At 38.6% G+C, this 25162-nt stretch overlaps 2 protein-coding genes across 3 annotated transcripts; one reads left to right on the top strand and one right to left on the bottom strand.

The window, feature by feature from the left end:
* Window positions 1-952: 952 nt before the first annotated feature.
* Window positions 953-14066, bottom strand: LOC119493387 (uncharacterized protein At2g34460, chloroplastic-like). Of its 2 annotated transcripts, none has more exons than XM_037778620.1 (5): window positions 8158-8247; window positions 5818-5961; window positions 3497-3698; window positions 2838-3002; window positions 953-2542 (listed from the first exon to the last, which is right to left on the bottom strand). In XM_037778620.1, exons 1-5 carry the CDS (start codon window positions 8164-8166, stop codon window positions 2385-2387), a joined length of 678 nt encoding a protein of 225 aa, XP_037634548.1. In that variant the 5' UTR covers window positions 8167-8247; the 3' UTR covers window positions 953-2384. The 2 variants fall into 2 exon arrangements, with proteins under 2 accessions (XP_037634548.1, XP_037634549.1); XM_037778621.1 differs by lacking the exon at window positions 8158-8247 and adding an exon at window positions 13960-14066 and having other exon boundaries at window positions 2385-2542.
* Window positions 9951-23862, top strand: LOC119493385 (serine/threonine-protein phosphatase with EF-hands 2). Its single transcript, XM_037778619.1, has 19 exons — window positions 9951-10025; window positions 10339-10491; window positions 11417-11476; window positions 11591-11599; window positions 12995-13122; window positions 13207-13261; window positions 13351-13526; window positions 14009-14123; window positions 14752-14798; window positions 15422-15588; window positions 15678-15714; window positions 17210-17359; window positions 17451-17783; window positions 19092-19277; window positions 19360-19502; window positions 20556-20662; window positions 21625-21791; window positions 22657-22744; window positions 23225-23862. The coding sequence occupies exons 3-19, from the start codon at window positions 11425-11427 to the stop codon at window positions 23476-23478; spliced, it is 2214 nt and encodes a 737-aa protein (XP_037634547.1). The 5' UTR covers window positions 9951-10025; window positions 10339-10491; window positions 11417-11424; the 3' UTR covers window positions 23479-23862.
* The last annotated feature ends 1300 nt before the right edge of the window (window positions 23863-25162 follow it).

Genomic DNA, 25162 nt, shown 5'->3' with positions numbered 1-25162 from the left:
GACATACTGCACTAAAGTATCTCAAACAGTTTTGGGTGGCAGGCAACAAACCATACATGTGTTGATACTACTACTACTACAAATAATAATAATAAATACTACCTCTACTACTACTACTAATAATAATAATAATAATAATAATAATAATGAAATACCGGTAAGAAATACATTTGTCATATAACATGTACACAAATGTGTTTGGCATCTACACAAATTGGATATGGTATTGGGGGAAAAGTATCCTTAATTAGAACATGCATTGCAATGATTTAGACCTGAAAATCTGCCAAAAGTAGCTTAAATATCCCAGTGTATTAGATAATAGTTACTCAAACACTACTTAGGAGCTTATGTCTTGTGTCTGTGAGTGGCCAGTAGTCCAGACACACCCCAGGGAGAGGTTATAATGAGAGAAAGGGGATTTCCAGGGAGGCACTTTCCTGGTATTGAATGACAAAACATCACATCAAAACATAATGTATAGCAATTAAAAAAAAGGTACTGGTACATAAAATTTTGGGTTTGCAAATGCCTCTCTGCTAACAGAGATAATGAACGAGATGAAAACACATTATTTACCTGTGAATGACGTAAATGCTCACATCTTCACCTCATCTAAAATGCAGCAACTAAAGATAAAGAGACAATACATCTCGACTCTCTGTTCACGTACCTCAATGCATGTTGCATCCTCTGACCTCCTGAATCAATGCCTGCCAGGTGTCGTTATTTACCTTCGGCAGATAATACCAAACACCTGCTTATACATCACAGCTTTGGGTGTGGACTTGCATACTTGAACAATTTAACTCAATCAGCACAACAAATATTTTTCTGCCATGTGTTGATAAAGTGTTGATTTGGAGAATTCTGCAATGTTGAAACCTTGGATCCAAAAAAAAACACCTGACTTGTAAGGTACGTTAACAAATACAATGCAGACAAGTTGTCATTCAGTTTCATTATTGTACGTTTATTTAACAGAACTGATACAGCACATATTTGGATATAAAGTACTCATGTGAATACATAGTGCAACAGTAGCTGTAAGTAAAGAGCATCATGGACGTGTTGTTGGTGCAACGCTGTCCTCATGTGGCTGAAATCATTGACTTCAATCACACGTGTAAGTGCTCTGAACCCTCATGGAGTCATAAGTGGTTACCACTGATGGTAGAAACACCAACACAGTGGAATGGTAAACTTATCGATGGAGGTTTTCAAACATACAAAAACAAAGAATGTGTTTAACAAGAGTAAATAAAAAGACATTCATCAGACAGTTTAGGCTAGTTAAGGCAGTAATACTGTTATATCCAGTAGTACAGTGGTTCCCAACCTTTTTCCTGAGGGGACCCCTTTTCTATCATTGAGTAAACTAATGACCCCTGACTAAATGACATTTCATATTATATTCAATGCATAACAATAACAGTACAGAATAACTGAGAAACTGTACAATTAACCCGAATAGTGAACGCAATATGTGCAAGAAGTTTGTGTAAAATGAGCAATTTAGGTGCAGATTATTACCTGTGAATATTGACACAGAGATGAGTTTTCATGCTATTTTTAGGGACTTTTAATACAATTCCCTGTATTGTGTATTATTTTGTTTTATATTTAACACTCTTTCATACTTAATAGGCTTCCTTTTTGACCAATTCGGTGTTTTCTTCCCCCTGACCATTGTTCTATTAGCTCTTTGGTTGTTTTAACTGCAAACTTTTCTAATGCAGGATGAGGCTGTGTAGCAGAGAGAGAAGGCTCTGTGAATATAGCTTGTGTTCAGTGTTATCCTGTGTATATCTTAATTAATAATCCAATTAATTTAGTTTTCTTCACAGAAATTAATGAAATGCTGAGATATAGGCCAACTGTATATTTGTTTTTAAATTTGTCTTATACCCCTTAAAATCAAGAAGGCCTCTCAACCCCCCGTGAAACTTTGGCGACCCCTGGTGGTAGTCGGGATCCCCAGGTTGGGAACCAGTGCAGTGATAGACTATGAAGGCAGAAAGTAGACAACATATTTTGTTAAAGGGCCAGTTCAACCCAATTAGAAAAGAACATCTCTAGTGGTATCTAACCATGAAGACAGTTTTACTTAGTCTGCATAATTCACTGGTTCTTCTTGTAGTTTCAGTGAAAACTGTTTACGCTGAGGTATGCGGGATTATCCAGAGTGAAGCATTTATTTGGAGTATTGTTTCTGGTAAGCAGTGAATAAAAACAGTTAAGTTGTGGACTTTTGTGTTGCATTTGAGCGGAAGCTGATATCTCACACTTGGAGAATTTAAGAAAAACGGCTAGATACCACCAGAGATTGGAGAGTAAATATATTATTTTGTACTTTGGGTGAACCAACATTGGCTTCTTCTTTCTCATTTGGTAGTCATGGCGACTCCCTTCTTGACCCAGGCGTTGCTGTTGAGTAGAGAGAGCATGAAGCGAGCCACGTCCCCTCTTGCCACGGCGCTGCCTACGGGGTTACCGCTGCTGTCGGGCACAAAGTATCCCTCGTGGGTCAGAAACTCTTGAGCTGTTGAGTACACAAAGACGACAAACTGGGAGTCAGAGCGCATTACAACAACATCATTCTTTATTTGGTCCTTCGGGTAGTGAAAGGCCGGGGGATACATGCTGAAACATCAAGGGATAGAACAGCATTAACAAAACAAATTAGGCCCATTCATTCGCATAAACTCTGCATTAAGTAATGAGAGCACTAATGCTAATAAGCTTGAACTATGTCAAAATGGATCCTGAGGCAGAAGAGCTTCTCAAACACTTGAGTCTGTTTATAGGTTTGTTGCTACCCCCCTTCTCTGCTTTACCTGTGGCCGGCTGGTTCTTTAGACCAGGCGGGCGAACCACAGTCCAGTTGATGTCCTTGGTCTTCTGCAGAGACTGCTCCATCTCGTTCATGTTGGCGAGAACACTTCGGATCATCGGCAACAAGAGGAACCGGATGAGACAAGATGACTGTGCTCCAGAGGTGGCTAACAACCAAAGAGAAAAAAAACACAGTGAAATTATCCTCTTAAATCTCACACATTTCACCAAAAAAACACTTAAAATAACATATACTATTCCATAACTCTATGACATTATTTTATACATTTAAAGGGCTGTAATTGCAGCACTTTATGCTCCCTGGGAGAGTTCAAAGCTCGGATAAAAAACTGTGTAACTGAAGAGTGCAATTGCTATTCCTAAAATGGATTTTGTATTATATATCTGTTGTCTTTTGTCTGTTTTAACATGCTCCATTTTGTCATTTTTGTAACTTTGTAATGGTGTGCCATCTTGGCCACGTCTCCTTCGGAAAAGGAGAAAAGCCACTTACTCACACTTAACATCTGAAGGTCGTGGTAAGATATTTTTGAGAAGGTTAAATATCAAACAGGTGGACTTTTTTCAACATCAAATCACAAAAGGCCCCACAGAAGACATCATCATCATCATCATCATCATCATTGTGTGCTGCACTTACGATCAGTGTACCAGGAGGTCATGGTGATGATCCTGTTGACCCGGACCTCTCGCATGGCGCTGATCACACTGTTCATGGACAGGGTGTAGCCCGTCACCGCCGAGAAGAAGGAGGCCGGGAAGCCGAGGCAGGATATGATCACATCCTGTCCTTTAAAGTGAGTCTTCAGAGTGTCTGCAGAGAAAATATCAGCTTCCACCACCTGGAAGCAGCAGACAGGGAAACACCAATAATGAATAATGAATTTTACCTTATATATACTGTACTATACCTTATATATACATATACATATATATATATATATATATATATATATATATATATATATATATATATATATGTATGTATGTATGTATATATATATATATATATATATATATATATATATATATATATATATATATATATATATGTGTATGTATGTATGTATGTATATATATATATATATATATATATATATATATATATATACATATATATATATATATATATATATATATATATATATATATACATACATATATATATATGTATACATATATACTCTTTTCTTCTAGTTGTGCTCCTTGTATTCTCAAGATAAATGTCAGTTTTAGTGTGCAGGATCTGGTGGCATCTAGCGGTGAGTTTGCAGATTGCAACCAAGTGACACTTCTCCCGTGTGCCAGGCGTGTAGAAGACCTACAGTGGCCGACGCAAAAACGCAAAAAAAGACCAACTACGTATGACCTGCATACAGCACCGCCGCTCAGCCTTGCTTCCAATATTTTCCAGTGGCCACTGTATTGCAGCGAAAAATCCCCCTCTGGCCCAAAAAGCATTTTCCCCCGAGACCACCGTTGTGAAAGAGACGTCTGTAAAACTGTTGACAGGACACCTCGAACTGCGAACAAGGTTGATTATGACTCTTTCTATTCTGAACTTTTAATTCATGGAGGTCTTGTATAACTTAATAAAAAATAGCAACGAGCACGTCTCAGAATCTTCAACAGTATCGGGTGCAGGTAGTAGTAAGAAATAAAGAAACAAATCACCGGCACTCACAGATAGAGTGCCTTTTTTTAGATTATTCGCAGATTTGTTTATTCGAGAATAAACCAAAAAATACACTTTATCTGTGACTGTCGGGGATTTGTTTCTTCGGTTTTGTATAACTACCCTCGAGCGAGAGAAAAGTGATTTAAAAATTTGTGACATCATCACAATGTAAAGACTATGGTCCGAGCGGGAACTCGCGGGCGGGGCCAGTGGGAGAAACACTACTGTGCATATTCAGTTAACCGCTTACCCACGAAATAAACCCGGAAGCTATAAAAACCTTTTTTGCGTATGCGCCAGGTGAGTAATTCTCACTGTAATGAATGGGCGTCATCTCGGGGTCTTATAATACATCCATGATGTAGATATAAAAGGCTCATTCTAAGGGAACGAAAACACAACGATTCGTATTTTCAGGTGATTATACACTAAAGAAAACACACTTATTAATATTATATTCCATTTTGATCTGCCGATAGATCCTCCTAAATGCTACACGCTGTTCCTTTAAGATTATTTCTTGCTATTGCTGCTGTGTCAAGGGGCACTAGTACTTTCCCCCAGTTCCCTTACAGCAGCTTTTTTACTTGCTTTTACTAGAAATATCTGTAGCTTCCCATTACACTTTCTTCACATAAAGTATCATGCAACACATATCCTTGTAGCACTTTACACACAATTTCCCAAAACTTAGTTATTTTCAGGCATCGCCAAACAATATGTGATATGTAGATTTTAGTAAATGTAACTTAAACAGGAGTAAATAGTGTTTTTGTCGGGGACTATTTTCAGCTGCGGATTAATACAGATTTTATGCTGTAGTGAGGATCTACAGCAGCAGGACGGTGTATGTTGACCCAAAACAGTACAGTGACACTGTTGATCATACTGACGGAAAGTGTGGCTCATTCAATAAACAACAATGGAGCTCTATGACACAGAGGAATCAGATTTATCAGGTGATACTTGTTAATAATCCATTGTTGGTTTTGGTCTTTTCATTGGATTTGTTGACAGTAAGACAAATATAAATCACACCCAGGTTTATCTTTGCAGTGTTGCATTTAAATCCACATTGTTATTTGCACTGTCGTATCACACCGAGATGTTAAACCAACAAGAAAACGTGTGGCTTCCGTTAAGAAACGTGTGCAGCACTTCAGGTTTCAACTCATACAACCCTCATTTGGACACAATAAAACATTTATCATGCGATATCACACCGATTGACCTTTGAACATGGCAGCGAGTGGAAGCACAACACAAAGTGAGTGTCTAATTACCTTGAGATTACCATGATGCACGGCGAGTTTTCCCGGGTTCCTGACGATGGCGGTGACCATGTGACCCTGCTGCAGCGCCTGGTTGACCAGATACTGCCCAGTCTGCCCAGTGGCTCCCACCACGGCGATCTTCATCTTCAGACTCTGACACAAACACACACACAGAGAGCTCAGTCAGGGATGAAGCTTATCAATGGCACGATGTGTTGAATGCTCTGACCTCTCAAACTGACTGCGGGGTGGTTCCCTCCCTGTTTCACAAGTCCAAGTGTAAGAAAATGATTATTATGGTGCAATAAAAAAAGCTTTCTCTGAGGAATAGAGAGATTTAGGTTTGTCATCTGATGGGTTTAGTGCTTAAAATGTAGATATATGTTACACTGAATCCTTGTTTATACATGATTAAACAGAAACACTTATCTAAAGAGCTTACATCATGCACAATTTTTTATTTTCTGTCACTCAATTAATCAATAAAATGACTAATAGTTCCAGATCTACATGGGATTGCAACTTGCTATCAATCTAAAAATGACTGACACGTCTTTTAATATGTGTACAAACATTACACAGGAATTAAAGCAAAGTTATTTCAATATTCTGATGCTGTCCTCCCAGCTCAGTTGAAAACTTCGGTTTGATGAGGAAAGAGGAACAAACACTGGGTGTCTTTGTCGAATCCAAACTGGGCCGAATGGATTATTTCTGCAGCAGAGGAGAGGATGATGAGCTTGTATGGTTAGGTGCTCCCGGAAGACATTAATCAGACACTGCTGACTGAATCTCAAATGACGTTGGTTAGGAAATCATTCTGAGAATGAATTTCTTGGTACAGTAGCTGCTATGTTCAAAAATAATTCTGCTCAACACGGAGCCACATGTTGCACTGTAACCGCAGCTGTGCAAAACCGTGCTATGATTTGCTCTATATGTGTCTTATATGTGTATTTAAATTATTTCTTTACATTATAAAATGTCTAATAGCACAATTACAAAGACAATATACAAGGAACCTTCTGTGACCTTTATCTAACCTAAAAGGGTCAAAGGTCACTTTAAGATGACTTTATAAGCATCCTTAGGTTTCTTGAAATGTGCTATATAAGTCCAATTTATTATTATTATTTATATTCAACTACAACCTGGTACTTTTGTTCTTGTCCTGGCACTTAAAACACACCAGTTCCTGGAAAAATAGAGGAAAACACATCATGTGATACTTCAATGGGATGAAGAATGATTTTGTGGTATACTGTTAATGACTCCCTGAGGCACATCCTGTCAAATGTTGTCAAGTTAATATAGAAGTGGTTCACTTGAATGACAATATGAGGCTGCAAGTGACGATAACACAGAGGTAGCTAAGTAGATAATGAAAGGAAATCTGTGATACTGTTATAAAAACTAAACCCAAGGGAATATTTTGGCTTCAAATTCCCTCTGAAAAAGGTTTTAAACCCCTTTTCATCATATCTCCCAATTCTGCTGTAAACTATGAAAGCATACATACATAATTCACTATCATATCTTCATAAAATAGGATTTATTGCATTTGTTTTAAAGATCCCATATTGTAAAAAGTGACATTTTCATGTCTTTTATATTTTAAAGCAGGTTTAAGTGATGTATAAATGCTGTGAAAGTATCAAAACACTCAATCCATGGAGAAATACACACAGCCCGTATTCAGAAACTGTGCGTTTGAAACAAGCCGTTAGGATTTCTGTCCATTTCACAAATATACAATGTTTAGACCATTTTCACAGTTTTAAACGTAAACATTCTAAATGTGTCCCAGTTTATTCCTGGTTCAGTGTATGTGAATGACATCAGCTGACAGGAAGTAAACATGGACCCAAGCTGTTTCATAGCAACGCAATTCTGTTGCCATTCCGTTGAAATGAGGTAAAACGAAGCGTTTCAGACAGAGGGTAAATACAGGTATATTGAGACAGACAGTATGAGGAAAATAATGTGTTTTTTTAACATTAAAGCATGTAAACATGTTCTAGTAGAAACACAAAATACAAACATGAACTTGAAAATGAGCACGATATGGGACCTTTAAGTAGGTTTACCTAATAAACTGGCAACAAAGTATGTAACTACCTCTATGACCCTCAATCAACCAGGGTCAACCTGTGTATCTAGTGACTCAAATACAGATCCTTTCTTAAAGGTGTTTGTTATCCAACCAGAGAAGCAACATTGTTTTTCATACATTTCTACAATACATAACAGTTCGGCGTTAATTATTTATCCATATGAAAGAGAGGAATGCTCGTTTTTAGTTGTTAAAGGTTGCTTGTTAACTAACAAATCAAACATTAGGTAACTCACCACCGCCATGTGTTTGTTTACGTCATTGCGTCCAGTGAAGGAGGCGTTCAAGAGCAGCAGCGTTCAGGTATGTTGTTTATATGCAAAGCAACGGTTTTCAAAGGTTATTATGAGTTTTATATATTTAAGATGGATTTTAAATCCCAAAATGTGTATTTTAACTGGAAATAACATTTTAACTGTTAATCAATTAGCTAACTTAGCTAATTAGTGACAATTGATTCAATTAAAAATACCCCAATATTTTCAGGTTACAGCTTCTAAAATGTAATATATGTTAATGTTTGCTTGCTTTTTCATGTTTTATATCAAGTTCAAATCTATTTTTATCTCTTTGTTAGACTAAATTAAGATACAAAGAAGACCAAACTTTGATCTCTGGTACATTGTGTTGTGCATTTAACATTATTAGGGCCCGAGCACACAACGGCGAAAGGCCCTATTGAAACTGCAGGAATTCTTCTTTTTCTTTTTCTCTCAAATGAATCGCCTTTTTGAAGACCTTATCATGCTCATAAAGTTGTTAAACTTGGACACTTATCAGACGCGGTGACAAATTTTATATGTTAAGGGTCTCGGAGTCGGGTGTTGTAAAATGGCTCGCTAGCGCCCCCTAGAAAGTTGGAAAGATTGAGCCCCTTGTTCCGGTTTCACCTACATGTATGAAATTTGGCAGACACGTGTAACATGTGGAGACGCACAAAAAAGCCTCTGGGAGATATTCCCAAATCTCAACAGGAAGTCAGCCATTTTGAATTTAATGTGCGATTTTCGCCCATTTTTAGCGTTTTATATGCCGCGTACTTTAACAAACACCTCCTATAGATTCAAGATCGACTTGAAATTTGGTCAGGACCATCTTAAGACCTTGAGGATGAAAAGTTATCAAAATGGTGAGTTTTCACTGAACGACCTGACCGTGGCGTGGCGGCCATTTTGAGCCATTCGCCATGAAACAGGAAGTTGTTGTAACTTCAGCATACTTTGTCAAATCTGCTCCAAATTTCTCAGGCATGATGGTGGTCCAGGCCTGAGGTCATTTTCATGACAATATAGATTCATAGCCCCTCCCCAAGACGTTAGCCACGCAAGCTTTCATAAATCATGAACCGTTTGTCGTAGAGTCTTATGGCAGGCGTCATTGCACTCGCCAGAGTTCCCGTTTCATTGTGCCTGGCTGCGTCAATCGGTGTCTCGCCAGTACCTCCGACGCGCGTGAAGGTGCGAGGGCCCGTTCATCGCTGCTCGCAGCTTTAATTTCTTTTGATATTTTTAGACAAATGATTAATAGATTTATATAAAAAGAAGGAATTCATATCAACTGATTACTATTGAAACCTGTGTGTGAGTTAGATATGTGTGTGGGACTCTTAAGCATGGAGTTACTTTTTGTGATTGATTATCACTTTTTATTGGGTTTGCATTGGGGAAAACATTGAGGGGTAAAAATAAACAGTAAAATGATACTGAAATGACAAATAGACAGGTTAAAAATAATACTGAAATGGGGCGGCTGGTTAGCTCAGTCGGTAGAGTGAGCGCCCATGTATCGCCAAGGCTCAGTCCTAGCAGCGGTGGACCTGGGTTCGAATCTGGCCTGTGGTCCTTTCCGCATGTCATTTCTCTCTCTCCCCCTTTCCAACACTCTATCCACTGTCCTATCAATAAATGCTTAAAAATGCCCCCAAAAAAATAACTTTAAAAAAATAATACTGAAATGAATGATATTGGGCAGTTTAACTTGTTTTTGGTGAGGTGTTGTGCTTTTCTTCCAGCTTGGACATGAACAGACCTCTAACATCATTAACATTTCAACACCCACTGCTGCCAATGAAACATGGAGGTGTCTTCATTCGGCTCATCAGTAGGTAAGATGTCAACACAAACACACCTGACCACATGTAAACACACAATCCCCGGAAGCCCAAAAAAGTAAATCAAAAACAAACGCAGGCCTCCCTCGTGTCACCTATGTTTCCCTCTGCACTTTGCCATCCCCCTATAAAAAGACCAGTCTAGTCGCATCAAGTCATTAGCTCAAGTAATCCACTTGTGACTCGGTGCCTTGATTATGCGATCACACTGAAGGGACTAAAGACTAAACCAGCTTCAGCTACAGACCGAGGGAGCTTCATTCATGAGGCCTCTGTGGTGAGTTACTGTCATTCATCCACTTTACAGTACGATGACCGGTCTGATGGACGTCCTGCAGTTCTTGACCTGATACATGTGGACTCGTGGAGGATGAAACACAACAAATGGCTGTTTAAATACTCGTTGAAACTGAGAGCCAAACAACTTGGGAGCTGGTAACTGGATAGAAGAGGGGACCGCGTAAGTAAACTGCTGATTTAAAGATCTCATAGTAGAGTAACTTTAGATTTATACAGCAGTTCAGTAAAACCCAAAACAAGCAGATAAAGAGAGAAAATTAGACTTTCTGATCTTGACTAGGTCAGAATAAAACATCTTCATGTTACAGATTTGGTTCAAGTACTTCCCCAAAGTATATTTTAGTCCACTTTTCCTTGCAGTACAGTTCTGTCTTGTGATAAGCAAGATGAGATTTTGTTCACTACTTTGGCCTGCTGCTAAATATCTTTACATGTGACGAAAGCAACCCATCTGTTCCTTGTAAGTAGGTCAAAACCAGCAAGAAACTTACGTGCAAACACGATTCAGTGAATCATGTTCAGATTTAAACGCTCAATCTTTCATTGGGTTTTGTAAATTGTAAACAATAATTTAGACATCATTTGTTTACCTAAAACAACAAACCTGCATTTAAAAATGATTTATTTTGTCCATTTCATCGAAATAGCTTCAGGCCATGAAGATATTTCCTACTTCTACAGTTTCATAGATTGCTTAATTTAAGCCTTCGTAGAATTCAGATAAAAACAGTCCTGTGCTGCAGGATTGAGGCCAATCATAGAGCTGAGGAGTGAACCAGCAGATAACGAGATTAAAAGGTTGAACGTCCTCCAGCTTCAGCTGCTGACGAGCCACGCTCAACTTTCCGCTCTTGTGAATGAATGGGTTTCTTAGAAGCCAAGACAGTAGCAGAGTTATTTTAAGATGTGTGTGGCGAGTCTGAATATGTATAGTCAGATTTGTGGCTCCATGGAGTCATGTGTCCCTTCTTAGAAAGCAGTTTTGGATTCACTGTGTTGTACTTGAACAATACAGGTGATACATGCTTGTACCTTAAATCTAGTAGCTTTTATCTGATGTGATGATTGTTTGGTGCTCTGGACAGGAACAGTCATGGGATGTGGTGTCTCAAGGTCCAACCAGTTCCACAAAAACACCGGCAAAGGTAACCTTCAAACCTAGACTGATACACCTGTTTAGCACGTTCTCAGATCTACAGTATATGTGTTGTATAAATCAATCTGTATTTCTTTTCGTCTTCCTGCTCCGCTGCACGCAGGAGTCACAAGTAAGCCACACCTGTCTTACCTTGTTTGTTGTGATGTTGTTTGCCAGATGTTGGATGTGAGCTCAAACCACACACGTCTTTGTCGGGGCAGGTGGAGGAAAAATTAAATGTCCAACTTAAGCACAAATAGATTATAGTTATATAGATATTTTACTCAAGAAATTAAGTAAACAATCTGAAAACAAAATCTACTAAAAGTACTGCCACATACGGGAAAGAGAAACGTCTTTCTCATGCAATTTCTAAAAGGTTTACAAAGTCCATCTACGTTCATTTACTTGAAAAAGCTTGAAAACAAAAACCAAATTTCAAAAACTGGTCGATTCTCCAGTTGCTGATATTTTTTTGTGAACAGACAATATTTATTCTTTTTGTGATGGAGGGGATTTCAACTTCTTGTTAAGAGTACTTTAAGTAAAAACATACTTATGTAGGGCTTCTATCGCGATATAGGTCATTTCATATCTCGATAACGATCTATCGATAACGATAATATACGATAATATATCACGATATAGCATGTTTTCTGGTAATTCACTTAATAAATAGTCTATAACCACAAGGTAAAGCCTATTTTTGTACTCCTGTGTGAATTAAATACTTGACAAATAAAGAGTATTTTCTCATTTCATTAAGAACTTTAGTGCAAAATGGCCATAACAGTTTTAAGTGAAATTATAGAGACAAAATAAATCAATATTACCAGCTATGCACTGACCATGTTTACATACATGCACACTCATACAGAGTAATCCAAATTCAGATTTTCTGAGAAATTTGTTAGTATGTGCTTGTTATTATCAATTTAGACGATGTAATTGTCATGATATCTCGATATATGATTTCATCAGAATATGATTCCATTGAAAGACGATAAATTATCATGTTGAATTATCGCCCAGCCCTATACTTATATAAACAATAACTGAGTTCAACTAATAAACCAATATATAGGCCAAATATTCAAAAGAAAAGTACAATAAAAAGCTCACAGGGAGTTAATATTATTATTTACTTTATTGTTTGTCAGTTATGGCGTGTGACAGTTTCTTTATCTCACTATAGGACAGAGCAATATAACAGAATATCACAAATGTTGGCAATTGAAGGCAATATCACACATAAAATCATCGAAATGATGTTCAATATATCAGAAAAAAACATGTCTATGTCAAAAACAAACAGTTTAACAATTGATTTTTTGTTTTAGTATCAATTTTCTTTGAATCACTAATTTGAACATTTTGAAAAATGATATTATATGATCACGTCATTGCAGTTTGAGGAAAATCCTGCATAGCTGTTGTTGTTGTTGTTGTGTGTTTACTGTGAAGAATTAGATCATCTGATCCACCTGCATCTCTGTTTGATATTTTCTGATCATCTTTGTTTCAGGTATAAAATCTGCCATCCTGATTCAGCGATGGTACCGTCAGTATGTCGCCCGCACAGAGATGAGACGGAGATACACCTGGCACATCTTCCAGTCCATCGAATACTCTGGAGAACAGGCTCAGATAAAGGTGACGATCCAGTATATTATGTTCTGTATGTTTGCTATGGAGTGATAATGAAAATAACAGCTTTCACGTCTCCTCCCCGTGCAGCTTTACAACTTCCTCGGCTACCTCATGGACAATTTCACACCTTCGAGCAATGAACGTAAGATTTTACATTTCACTAACTATATTACTCAGGAAGATCCTGAATCTCAGAGTTTGAGCCGTCATCTTGTCCTTCCTTCCTTCCAGGGAACTTGATCTCGCACATCTTCAGAGAAAACGAGGTATGTCGGGACGCAGAGTGGGAGCGGTACTTCTGCTTCAAGAACATCGAAGTGCCGGAGATTTACTCAGGACCTCACCTCACCTTCCCTCTGACGGTGGAGCAGGCGGTCGGCCTGGTGGAGGCCTTCAGGAACAAGAAAGTAGGTGCTCACCACGGCGGCTTTACAGTCCAGTCTCTTAAAAACCTTCGTCACACTCCACTAAGACAGTTGATGTTTGCATTGTGGATGATAGACGTCTCAGCTCCACAACACAATATGTGCTGTATATTTAATCTGCAAGAGAAAATACTTATGTGTATGATGATTTATGAGCTTATGTAGGTATCTGAGTTGTCTCCTCAACAAGGTTTTAGATCTTGAGTAAAATTTCCAAAAAACAAATCAACTGCATCTTTGGGAAATGAAGCCAGTGCTGCTGATTGGAAATGTATAATTTTTTTACATTTTCTTTCTTACTTATTCAATTTGTTTTCGAGTATATTGAAAAGCAATCTTTAAAGGTCTACGTTTATTGTTGTTTTGTCAAGTTCTGTGCAAGAAATAAGGACAAAAAACACTGATATCTGACTACCTGCTCATGTGTCTGAAACCTTCTTGCTGACGAGTCTCTCTCCCAGCAGCAGCTGCACTCACGCTACGTCCTTGAGCTCCTGCTCGAGACGTGGAAAGTGCTCAAGATGATGCCAAATATCAACCGCGTCTCCACCTGCCAGAGCAAAGAGATCACTATTTGTGGTGAGTAGAAAGAAATCGTCTATTTATCATTCTAGAAAAATGCCTAAAATGATCTGGTTCCAGCTTCTAAATTGTGAATATTTGCTTCTTTTTTTTTTTTAATCTCCTGATATAGTAAACAGAATTTTTGGGGGTTATGGGCTGTTTGTTGGACAAAACAAGATGCTTATATGTCAAATTGTGCTCTTGTAAATTGTGATGGATATTTATCTCTAATTTATTAACTATCATTTATTTAATATTTGTAAAATATCTGATAATTTATAGTCCTTACTAAATCATTTGAAAAACAAAAGTGTTATGATCTAGCTTAGCTACGGCTAGAAGTCCTATACATTGCATCGGTTGCACTTTAATCAAGTGTAAAAAATGCCTACATGTACTGTCCCTGTCAAATAAATTTATAAAATAAAAAAATCAGATAGTAGGGCTGTCCTTGACCAAATGATTGATGGCAGGTGTGCAGGTAGACTGGACCCAGGGTGACGGCAGGACAGGAAGAGACTCTCTCACACACACACACACACACACACACACACACACACACACACACAAACAAACACACACACACACAGTTTATTTCTGTTTGTTGTTATTAATATATTTACATATATCTTTTTCATTACAGGTGATTTGCACGGACAACTGGAAGACCTGCTGCTGATTTTCTACAAGGTCCAGACTTCATCTTCTAAAATCTTAAAATTTCACAAATTAGATAACTGAAGATGTTCTTGTTTTTTAAGCTAATGAGCTATATTATTAATTTTAAATGGGTGTCTACAGACACTTTTTCATTTTTTATTGAAATTGTTGCTTTGATTTTATTATTTGAATCCAAGTACTCTCCTCCTGTACTTCAGAGCCCTAAAGTAAATCAGTATTGCTGCAACTCAATTAATCTGTTGGTTATATTTTCATTTAAATTATTGACTGTTTAGTCTATGAAATGTAAAAAAAAATAGTTAAAAACACTAAGGTGTCTTTAGGTGTTTGGTATTCCAAAATTCAAAAAACTGACAATTTTTAATGAAAAAGCAATTTCTTAACCAATTATCAAAATTGTTGCCGATCAATTTAACATGTTGATCAACTCATTGATAAATCAGCTAATTGTTTCCCTTCTAAACTTCAGTTTTTGGTTAAAACAGAGACGTTTAGCTGCAACGTGCCGCATTTTTCTTCTTCTACAAACCCATTACTGACAGAAACAGGATCTGTGCTTTCACTCTCTGTATTTATTTACATTCAGACAACAGAATAAACTTTTAACACGGCTTTATTTGTTCACATCGCAGAATGACATGCCGTCCTTGGAGAAGCCCTATGTGTTTAACGGAGACTTTGTGGACCGAGGCAAAGACTCCATTGAGATCGTCCTCATCCTGTTTTCATTTCTGCTCGTCTATCCGAGTGAAGTCTACCTGAACAGAGGAAACCACGAGGACCACATGGTCAACCTGAGGTAAAACTGAATCTCACTGGAGGGACAGTGAAGCTAAAAAAAACCCCGACATTTCTAATTGTTATTTTGTGTTTCTCTGGCTGATGTAGGTACGGCTTCACAAAGGAGGTGTTGATTAAATACAAGGTAGGTTTACATCCCCATACGAACCTCAACACACTCCTTTTCTTTGTGTTTACTGCTCGGTGTTGTTAACTCCTCATCCCTGCTTATCAAACTCACCAGCACATCCCAAAATGTGTCCTAATCCTTTCTATCTTTGGAGCAGCAAATTTAAATTGGTTTCAGTCACCTGTGCCTACACCTTCCCAGTAAAGCTTGATGTAGTGCCAGATTCCCTCCCAATACAATACTGGTCACTCCTCCTCGCAGCTAAGAGGATTTGAGGTCATTAAATCAGATGACTGCAGGACATCTGACTCTATGAGTCATAAAAGGAAACCTCAGAGTTCCCAAATGTTTTAGATTAATACTGTCCTTTATTTGGATGAAAGGAAGTTTGAATTCCTGCTACACTATCCGCAATAATTTGATTGAACATTTGGTTTATAAACACATCTTTATACTGGAGCCACAAGCTGCAGCAACTTCTTAAAGATTACTACACCATCAAGACTTGATAAAAAACATCCTTAAAATGAGACAAAATGTCTCCTAAGATCCGTAGAATACAACAAATAGAAAACACTGAACATGCAATGCAGAATAAGTGATTCTTATCAACAAAAGAAGCATGAATTTCAATTTTGGAAAATATAATATTCTGCGTAATGTGCTGTCCTTTAACGTGATTTAAATAAATTTCAGTTTGGATGTGGGACTTGTACTGGGAATTGTCGTTTAACCCCTTGTGCCTCAGTTCGGATTTCTGTGTTATCATTTACTCACAGTCTGGGATATGTCAATGATTAGCAACAACATAGGCCAAAAAACATGGCTCAATCTGGTGTAAAATAGTAAAAACTACAGTTTAGAAGCTCTAGATTGAAGCCTGATATAACAGACTGTATGATTTTATACTGTAATGGCCGTGGGATCAAAATTTGTGGTTTCAGTTGGACATTTTTGTCCTTAAAGCCTCTGAACACCCACACAGGTGTTTTCAGTTATTCTCGTTGATCAGACCTCTGCTCAGGTCACAAATCTTCATCTACCAATAAGAATGATGAAGGTGTAATATGTCCCTAACAGGTGCAACAAAGCTAACAGGAGACTAAAAGGAAGATGTCAATCAATTAGTCTGTACACGCTCACACAGTCCTGAGAAGAGGTCTAATCAACCAGATTAACTGAAAACACCTGTGTGAGTGTTCAGAGGCTTTAAGGGTCTGAGTGTCTGTGTTTTGGCTACATAGTTTGTTATAGACTTATTATAGGATAAAAACTCACACCTTTGCCAAAATGTATGCCATATAAACCAAAATGATCGAAGCCAGAAATGTCCCTCTTGAGGCACAAGGTTTAGGTTTATAGTTTAGGTTTATACAAACCTAAATATACCCTATAAGATACACTCTGGCTCACTCCCCCTTAAATATTGACAACAAACTTTCATAAACCTGAAGAAAAGAGAGGAAGAGGAGGATGAAGAAAGTCACATCTCTTCTCATTTCCTCCTCAGATGCACGGCAAACGGATCCTGAAGCTGCTGCAGAAGATTTTCAGCTGGTTGCCATTAGCGACTGTGATCGACCAGAAGGTGCTGGTACTCCACGGCGGGATCTCCGACTCCATGGACCTCAGTGTCCTTGCCAGAGTGGACAGACGAAGCGTGAGCTGTCAAACGCAGATACGTTCATCTTTATTCTTTATATCAGTTATTTTGAAAGTTTCTCACATCTCTGCTCTCATCTTTTTCTCAGTATGTTTCAGCGCTGAGGCCGCCGAAGAAGAGACACCAGAGCGCTGCGGGGATGTCCATCGACTCTGACTTGGACGAGGTAGTCTGGTCCCCCGACAAGTTCTTCAAGCGTCGGAAATCCCTCACCTTTCCCAAACCCCTTCACCGCGACAGCTTCCCGAACCGCTCGCTGCAGGACTTCTCCGACCGGATCAATTTGAGAATGGTGGACGAGGCGGAGATCAACAGGAGACAGTCCATTTTAAGCCAGGGACTCAACACAGCAGTAGATGAGACTCGGTCTTTGTCCTCGGAGTCTCTCAGCAGTTTAAATGCCATTGACGAGTGGAAGCTGGTGAGGAATGAGTGATGAGCCGCAGTGTTTGCTCAGATACTTTGAGATAGATTCCTATTCATTTGTTTACTTAAAACCAGACTGATCCCACATTGTTTTTGTTTTGTTTTTCTCAGCTTTGTTAAGTACCACATACGTGCTGCTCTTTTTATTGATCCTAACTCTAATAGTGTACATGATAAACATAAGTATTTCAAAAGGTGGTAAAATTACATAAATTAAGCAAAAATAAAAACACTATGTTTGCCATTTAGTACGCTAAAACAGTATGTGAGATATTTTAGTATGTCTGAAACCTTAGTATGAAAGGTATTTAAAGTCACTTTGTCAACTTCAAAGGTCCCATATTGTAAAAAGTGAGATTTTCATGTATTTTTTTTTAATTATAAAGCAGGTTTAAGCGCTGTTTAAATACTATGAAAGTATCGAAATGCTCAACACAGCCCGTATTTAGTAACTGAGCCTTTGAAACAAGCTGTCAGGAATTCTGTAACTTTGTGATGTCACAAATCTACAATCTATAGACCATGGTTGCGTCTGAAATGCTATTTAGTACGCTAAAATAGTATGTGAGATATTTTAGTACGTCCGAAACCTTAGTAGGAAACCAATAGTACGCGAATTGCATACTATTTCCGGTGAAATATTTGAGTGAGTTTGTTGTTTGTTTGTTGTTCTCGGGTCTTATGTAAAGATATTTAATTAGTGACTTTGTCATACGGAAAAATGTGGATCATAGGTTGTGGCTCTGCTCTTGAGTCGCAGCCTGATAAGCGTGATCAACACTCACCTGCTGTGGATTGTTGCCTGCGTGGGTTTTGACATGCTGTAATCCACCACCGCGTCATTAATCCCTCTGCCATGAGATCACCACCGTCACCACTTTTAAGTACAGAGCGGAGAAGTCAATGGTCTCATTTGACTCTGGCTCAGGTCCAAACATGCTAAATCAAAGTAAACAACTCAGGGGTCACTTTGTGAATTGTAAAAAGTTTTGATTGTAGCACATTAATCTTGAAATTCAGAATTATAAATTACAGAAATATTGTTTGTTCTTCCAGTGAAAAATCATCCATATCATCACAGAGTCCATTAGTAGCTGTTCTGGAGCTTTCAATCACACGATCTTCCTCAGTAAATGCCATTGTAGATGTTCATATTTCCATTTTTCTGAGTACTTTTAAGGACTTCTTATCCGTATTTGTTTAAAAGTTGAGTTCATTCTTGTTCATTTCATTTTGTGCTCTGAAAATTCAGAAGGTTTAAAATGAAACCTCTCCCTCCTGTCCTGTTCTCATATGTCTACAGATCCTGGACCTGCTGTGGAGCGACCCGATGACCCAGGACGGCTGCGTACCCAACGAGGTGCGTGGCGGAGGCTGCTACTGGGGCCCTGACGTCACCGAGGACTTCCTGAGCAGACACAACATGCAACTCATCATCCGCTCCCACGAGTGTAAACAGGAAGGTTACGAGTTCTGCCACAATCGTAAGGTGAGCTCAGACACTGATGGCCCACAGACTAACAGTCTAATGTTTTCACTGAAACATTAAACCTTTCTTTCATTTCACTCAGGTTCTCACTCTGTTCTCCGCCTCCAATTACTACGAAGTGGGAAGCAACAGGGGGGCCTATGTGAAGTTGGGTCCAGACCTTGTGCCTTATTTAGTCCAATACCAGGCCAGCAGCATGATCAGAGAGCTCACCGTGAGGCAAAGGTACAAAACAACTGCCAGAAAATATTCATCCTGACAATGTGACTCATTAGGGCTTTCAAAGTTAACGTGATAATAACGCATTCACGCAAGTTTTAATGCCAATAATTTCTTTAACACATTAACATAAATTGTGATTTTTAGGTTGTAGCGGGCTCAGTTTTAAAGCAAGAGTGAAGATACTGGCATCATATGAAACTAAAAAAACCTAAGGAATCCATTAGTACCAACCATGTCAAACTAGCTTGTTGCAAAGGAGGCTAAATAATGCTCCAAAGTTGAGCTAAATTTTGGCGAGGAAAAACTGGCATGGCCATTTTCAAAGGGGTCGCTTGACCTCTGACCTCAAGATATGTGAATGAAAATGGGTTCTATGGGTACCCACGAGTCTCCCCTTTACCGACATGCCCACTTTATGATAATCACATGCAGTTTTGGCCCTATTAATCATTCTACCGGGGCTGCAACTAGTTCATCTGTTGGTTATTTTAGCGATTTATCCGTTAATTGTCTATAAAATGTCAGAAAACAATGAAAAATGCCTGTTACACTTTCTCAGAACTGAAAGCAACATCTCAAATTGCTTGTTTTCACCAACAAACAGTTTCAAAATCCCCAAAATTTGCAATGTACAATTATACAAAATAGAGAAAATTAGCAAATCTTTGCATGTGAGAGACTGGAACCCCCAAAAAAACCCTTAAAGCAAGAATTTTTAGCTTTTTTACAGAGCGTTTGAAGAAGGCTGCTTAGTGTAGCTTAGCATAAATACTGGAAACAGAGGGAAACAGCTAGCCTGGCAACCTTTAATCTCATCAATAAACACTTTACATCTTGTTTGTTTACCTGTTTTGTGTACCTTTGGACATAGCCAGTCTTTGTGCTAAGCTAAGCTGTAGCTTCATATTCAACGTACAGACTCATATAAATTTTGGCAATAAATTCCCAGACATAAAGTTCTGGTTAATAGCAAAGATTAGATTGTGTAAAACAGCACTGTGTTTGCCTTTAATTCTGTTGCATCATCTGTTATATTTGTCGTTATCTTGTCGTCAGTGTCGGGCGTAGTGAGCGTTCAGCCCTCAAAGTCCTGCGGGAGCAGCTGTTTTCGCACAAATCTGACCTCATCTGTGCCTTCAAGAAGTTGGACAGCGACAACACAGGTGTGTAGTGTGACTTTCATGAACCAGTTCAGTCCTCAACGGATCAGGTGTTCCTTAATTCTATCACTGTGCACTTCCTTGTGTAGTTCTCAAAGGATGGGAGAAATGTGAGCTCCCAACTTTTAATCCCCATTCAGGAAAAAAACATGGGAAGTCCATCCAGGAACATTTGACAGTTTCACAGAAACTGTTGTTGTTGTTCAGGGATTTACTTTAATTCTGCCAACATCCTTTTATTTAAGTGCATAGTAAGTAAATAAGAAATTATGAAATGTTCATGCCACACAGCTCCTCACTTTTAGTTCATTTACAACAGATTTACTTACTTTACTTGCTTGCAGGGGAAACACAAGGGTCACCTTACAAATCAGCTCCGAAATTATTATTTTTTTAATGTGCTTTAAATTTTATTCTGGACCTTACAGATAGTTTTAAACTGCGTCTCAAGTCCTGAATTTACAGTGAGACGTGTTGATGCTTTCTTGGTGTATACAGTGTGTTTTTTGATCATGGAAAGAAACATATTCATTGGGTTTGTTTATTGAAAAAGATGATCTGATGCTTTGGATCAGAGTCCGACCAAACTTCTTTTTAATTTTTGAGGTTGAATCTGTTATCGAAAAATTTAAAAATTACATATAGCAAATAATAAACAAGTATTTTGATAAGCATCCCTTAAATTTGGTTACAGTTGAAAAATAAACTTGTCAGTGCTTTTTACAAACAATGTAGAGACGACACAGTTTCTAAATTTCTGTGCAGCTATCTCTTATTATTTATTAGATGACACATTTTCCAACACTAATAAGCAATCAAATTTTGTCCGATAATATTGAATTATTGTTTGGATGCTTTTGGAGTTGATTTTTTGAATGTTCGTTGACCTGATTGGAAAACAATGCAGCACTGGATGAGAATTTGGTTGAAATCAGATAACGGACCAACATTTCCACCTCCGTCAGGTCACTTGTGTCTGAACGACTGGGCCTGTGCAGTGGAGAGCGTGTTGCACCTCGGTCTTCCCTGGAGGGTGCTGCGCTATCAGCTGGTCACCAGTAAGACCAGTGACGGCATGATCAACTACCACGAGTGGTTCAACGAGCTCGCCATCAAAGGAGCCAACACGGAAGTGAGTTATCCAGCTGGAGAAACGTGGTAGTCACAGAAATACTAGTGTCTCATTTAAGGATATTGTGTAAACATATCATTTGCTGAATCAGAAACACACTAAGGGGTCGTGTCCACCAAAGCGTTTTTTTCCTGAGGCCAGGGTATTTATTTAATGCTTTGTAATGGGAGCACTGCGTATCTACGCTGTAGTAAAAATGCCAGCAGCGTGACGAGGTGCTGAGCATTGGCCAATTGTTTCAAGTCGCTGACAATTGAAAACTGTTCAACTTTGGGTAAAACGTTACGCTAGTCACTGCCACTTTTTACCCAGCCGTCCAATCACAGTGGAGGAAGGGCGGGACAAGTAGCCTACCACATAGACGTAATCAAATGCGTTTATTATCATGAGTATGTTGTGGTCTTATTGTGTATGTTATGCTATTGTTTTTTACTGTGGACTTTATGTTGTCCTCATCACTGGAGCACTGGACCAAACAAATTTCCATGTATGGGATAATAAAGTTGATCTGAATCTGTATCTAAACGGAACGAAACTCGCCGAGATGTTTCATTGCCCATAAATCTCATGAACCTACATAGATGAAAGGTCTGTCCTCTCTCCCTACGTACTTCAGCTTTCCCCTCATCCAGAACAAGGGTCAGAGCAAGTACGCTACCTTGTGCTACCTTACTTCCGCGCGGATATTCCGTAACATAGCAACCAGACGCAACCAAAGCTTCTGCTGAAAAAACGCTGCAACACCTAAGTGCTTTCAGAAGAGCGCCTAGTGTTTTCAGCTGTGGAAAAAAAAACGCTTTGCTGGACACAGGCGCTAACTTAAATACTGTTCGCATAAAAATAAAAGCACTTGGTTTTCTTGCAGCACATTGACCAGAGTCTGCTTGAGACTTTGTATCGTCACCGCTCCACCTTGGAGACCATCTTCAGAATCGTAGACACCGACAACTCAGGTAAAACCATTTAGTCATCACTGAAACATGTTGCATGTATACTGGGAACATCTAAATTATAAACACCACTGGCTTCAGCATATTTGTTCTTCACCTTAAAAAGTCACTATAACTTTCCACAATTTTGTTTATACACACATTTGTTGGTCAACACATTGATGAAATGACTGGACTGACTCACAGAGACAATCCAATGAGAGACAGTCTGCTTCAGTGGAGGTGTGAAGTGTGTCAGAGCTCTGTAAAGTGTTTGTTGTCCAGATAGAAACGTTTACAGCCTCTGTTAATCTGTAGCGTTCAAAACAGGCTACATTAGGTTACGGCCATCCCAGTTAAGAGGAGGATTAACCCACTGATCTACTGTTCTCCCCATCCCCCACCTCTCTGACCACACACACTATTTCCTCCATCACTTCATCTCTAATCTCCTCTTTTCTACTCTGCGTCTTTAACCTTTAACCCTCTTCCTGCTCCACCCAGGCTTCATAACCATCGAGGACTTCCGGCAGACCTGGAAGCTGCTGAGCGTCTACCTAAAGATGGAGATCACGGAGGACGCCATCTCCGACCTGGCCGTCACCATCGACCGCAACCAGGACGGCAGCATCGACATTGACGAGTTCATGGAGGCCTTCCGCCTCACGGACAAGAAGAGCCGGCTGGAGAGAGGACGCAGCATGTTCATGGGGACGGCCACCGACCTCACCAAGCTGGACACAGACCCCAACATTTAGCAGAGAGAGACTGAAAACAGAGAGCGACCTCAGCTCAGTCAGCAGAGAGGAGAGAGGGAGGGGGGGAGAAGAAGCCAACGCAAGCTGCTTCTATGACGCATTTTGAGACGTAGGATGCTGCTGAGCAACAGCCGCGCAGATCACATGGGATTAGAGAGAGGATAGAGTTCAGGGCATTTGACAGCGAATGTTCATTTTACATTTTGATGCAGGTTCATCCACTGAGGAAGTGTGGGTGAAACACAACGGCATCTTATCTCTCTTATTATGTTAGAATTGTTAAAAACTGTAAAACTGCAAAGACAAAATCCACAAACACAGAAACAAAAAGGCATCATATTTAGAGTACATACTTATTAAAATAATATTAGATGTTGCATTTAATATCCATATCTTTCATTATTTTTAAGAAAAGAAAAACGTTATTATACGACTTATACGACTTATGTGAAAGATGAAAAGAGTAACACCTGCACACTGACTCCAGATGTTTTTAAATGGACAATGTTTTGATTTCATTACGTCAAAACCCATATATATCAATAGGCTCACTGAAGGGACAATAATACATAAAATGACTGTAAATATTAAATTTACATGAAAAGAAACATTAAAATATAGCACATAACAAAAAGCATTTAAAATGTATTTAACCAGAACATCTCCAGTCATATTAGGGCTGCAACTAATGATTCATTTCATAATAAAATTAATATGCAAATTATTTTATATTGTTTGGTTTATATAACATCAGAAAAATGCCCATTCCAATTTTCTAGATCCAAAGGTTCTTTTGTCCGACCAGAAAACCAAAACCTATAAATATTCAATTTACTGTAATGTTAAGACAAGAAAAGAGAGCAAATGTTCACATTTGACAACCTGAAACAATACAATGTTTGGATTTATTTACTTTAAAAAATGACTCAAATGATTAATCGATTATCAAAATAATTGGACATTAATTTTCTTTATCGATTAATCGACTCATGTTTGCCCTAAAAGTCCATAAAATGTTGGAAGATAGTGAAAAATGCCAGTCAGAGGTGTTTCCCAGATGGCTATTCAAATGACTTTTTATTCAACCAACAGTCCAAAACCCAACGATATTCAGTTTATAATGATATAAAACCGACTGAATGCAACTGAATCAACTAATTGTTTCAGTGCGTGCAGGTGTTACTCTGTTCATTAATGCTGATTTCCACCAGCCTTGCATCTACATGTGATGTGTGAGTAACTGCACTCCTCTTAAAGACTTTATAGATAACAGAAACTAAATAAAAAAACATATGATAAAACGATGAATAATTATGCAGCTGTACATCAGTTGCACTAGTAATTTGCAACTTAAATGTTGCTGGTGCCTTAGCAGTAGAAGCGTTTTAACTTTGAGAGAAGAAGTTAAGTCTGCACTGATGATGTTTTGTATCACTGCCAACTGCCAACGATCGTCTCAGGTGGGATTCGAACCCTCACCTTTTCCAGAACGGAGAACTCATGCTTTTAGTCATTCGACTTTTAGGATGTATGTCTACTTCCTAATTGTTGTGTTCAAGCAGAGATAGTTTGATATCTTGGGGAATGTGTTTATTCGCTTTCTTGCCGAGAGTTAGAGGATTGATACCGCTTTCATGTCTGAAGCTGGAGACCATTAGCATAGCTTAGCATAAAGACTGGAAAC

The sequence above is a fragment of the Sebastes umbrosus genome, chromosome 8 (assembly GCF_015220745.1).
Source record: "Sebastes umbrosus isolate fSebUmb1 chromosome 8, fSebUmb1.pri, whole genome shotgun sequence".
NCBI lineage: Eukaryota > Metazoa > Chordata > Actinopteri > Perciformes > Sebastidae > Sebastes > Sebastes umbrosus.
This window is presented reverse-complemented; position numbering and strand designations above follow the sequence as displayed.

What these genes read in the sequence shown, in the direction of transcription:
- LOC119493387 (XM_037778620.1), bottom strand. An exon ending in TGCATCATGGTAATCTCAAG is followed by an intron (nt 3,699 to 5,817) that starts GTAATTAGACAC and finishes TGCTGCTTCCAG; the next exon opens with GTGGTGGAAGCTGATATTTT. An exon ending in GACCTCCTGGTACACTGATC is followed by an intron (nt 3,003 to 3,496) that starts GTAAGTGCAGCA and finishes TTTGGTTGTTAG; the next exon opens with CCACCTCTGGAGCACAGTCA.
- LOC119493385 (XM_037778619.1), top strand. Translation starts at nt 11,425, where the DNA reads ATGGGATGTGGTGTCTCAAGGTCCAACCAGTTCCACAAAAACACCGGC. An exon ending in AGTTCTGCCACAATCGTAAG is followed by an intron (nt 19,278 to 19,359) that starts GTGAGCTCAGAC and finishes CATTTCACTCAG; the next exon opens with GTTCTCACTCTGTTCTCCGC. An exon ending in TCAAAGGAGCCAACACGGAA is followed by an intron (nt 21,792 to 22,656) that starts GTGAGTTATCCA and finishes GTTTTCTTGCAG; the next exon opens with CACATTGACCAGAGTCTGCT.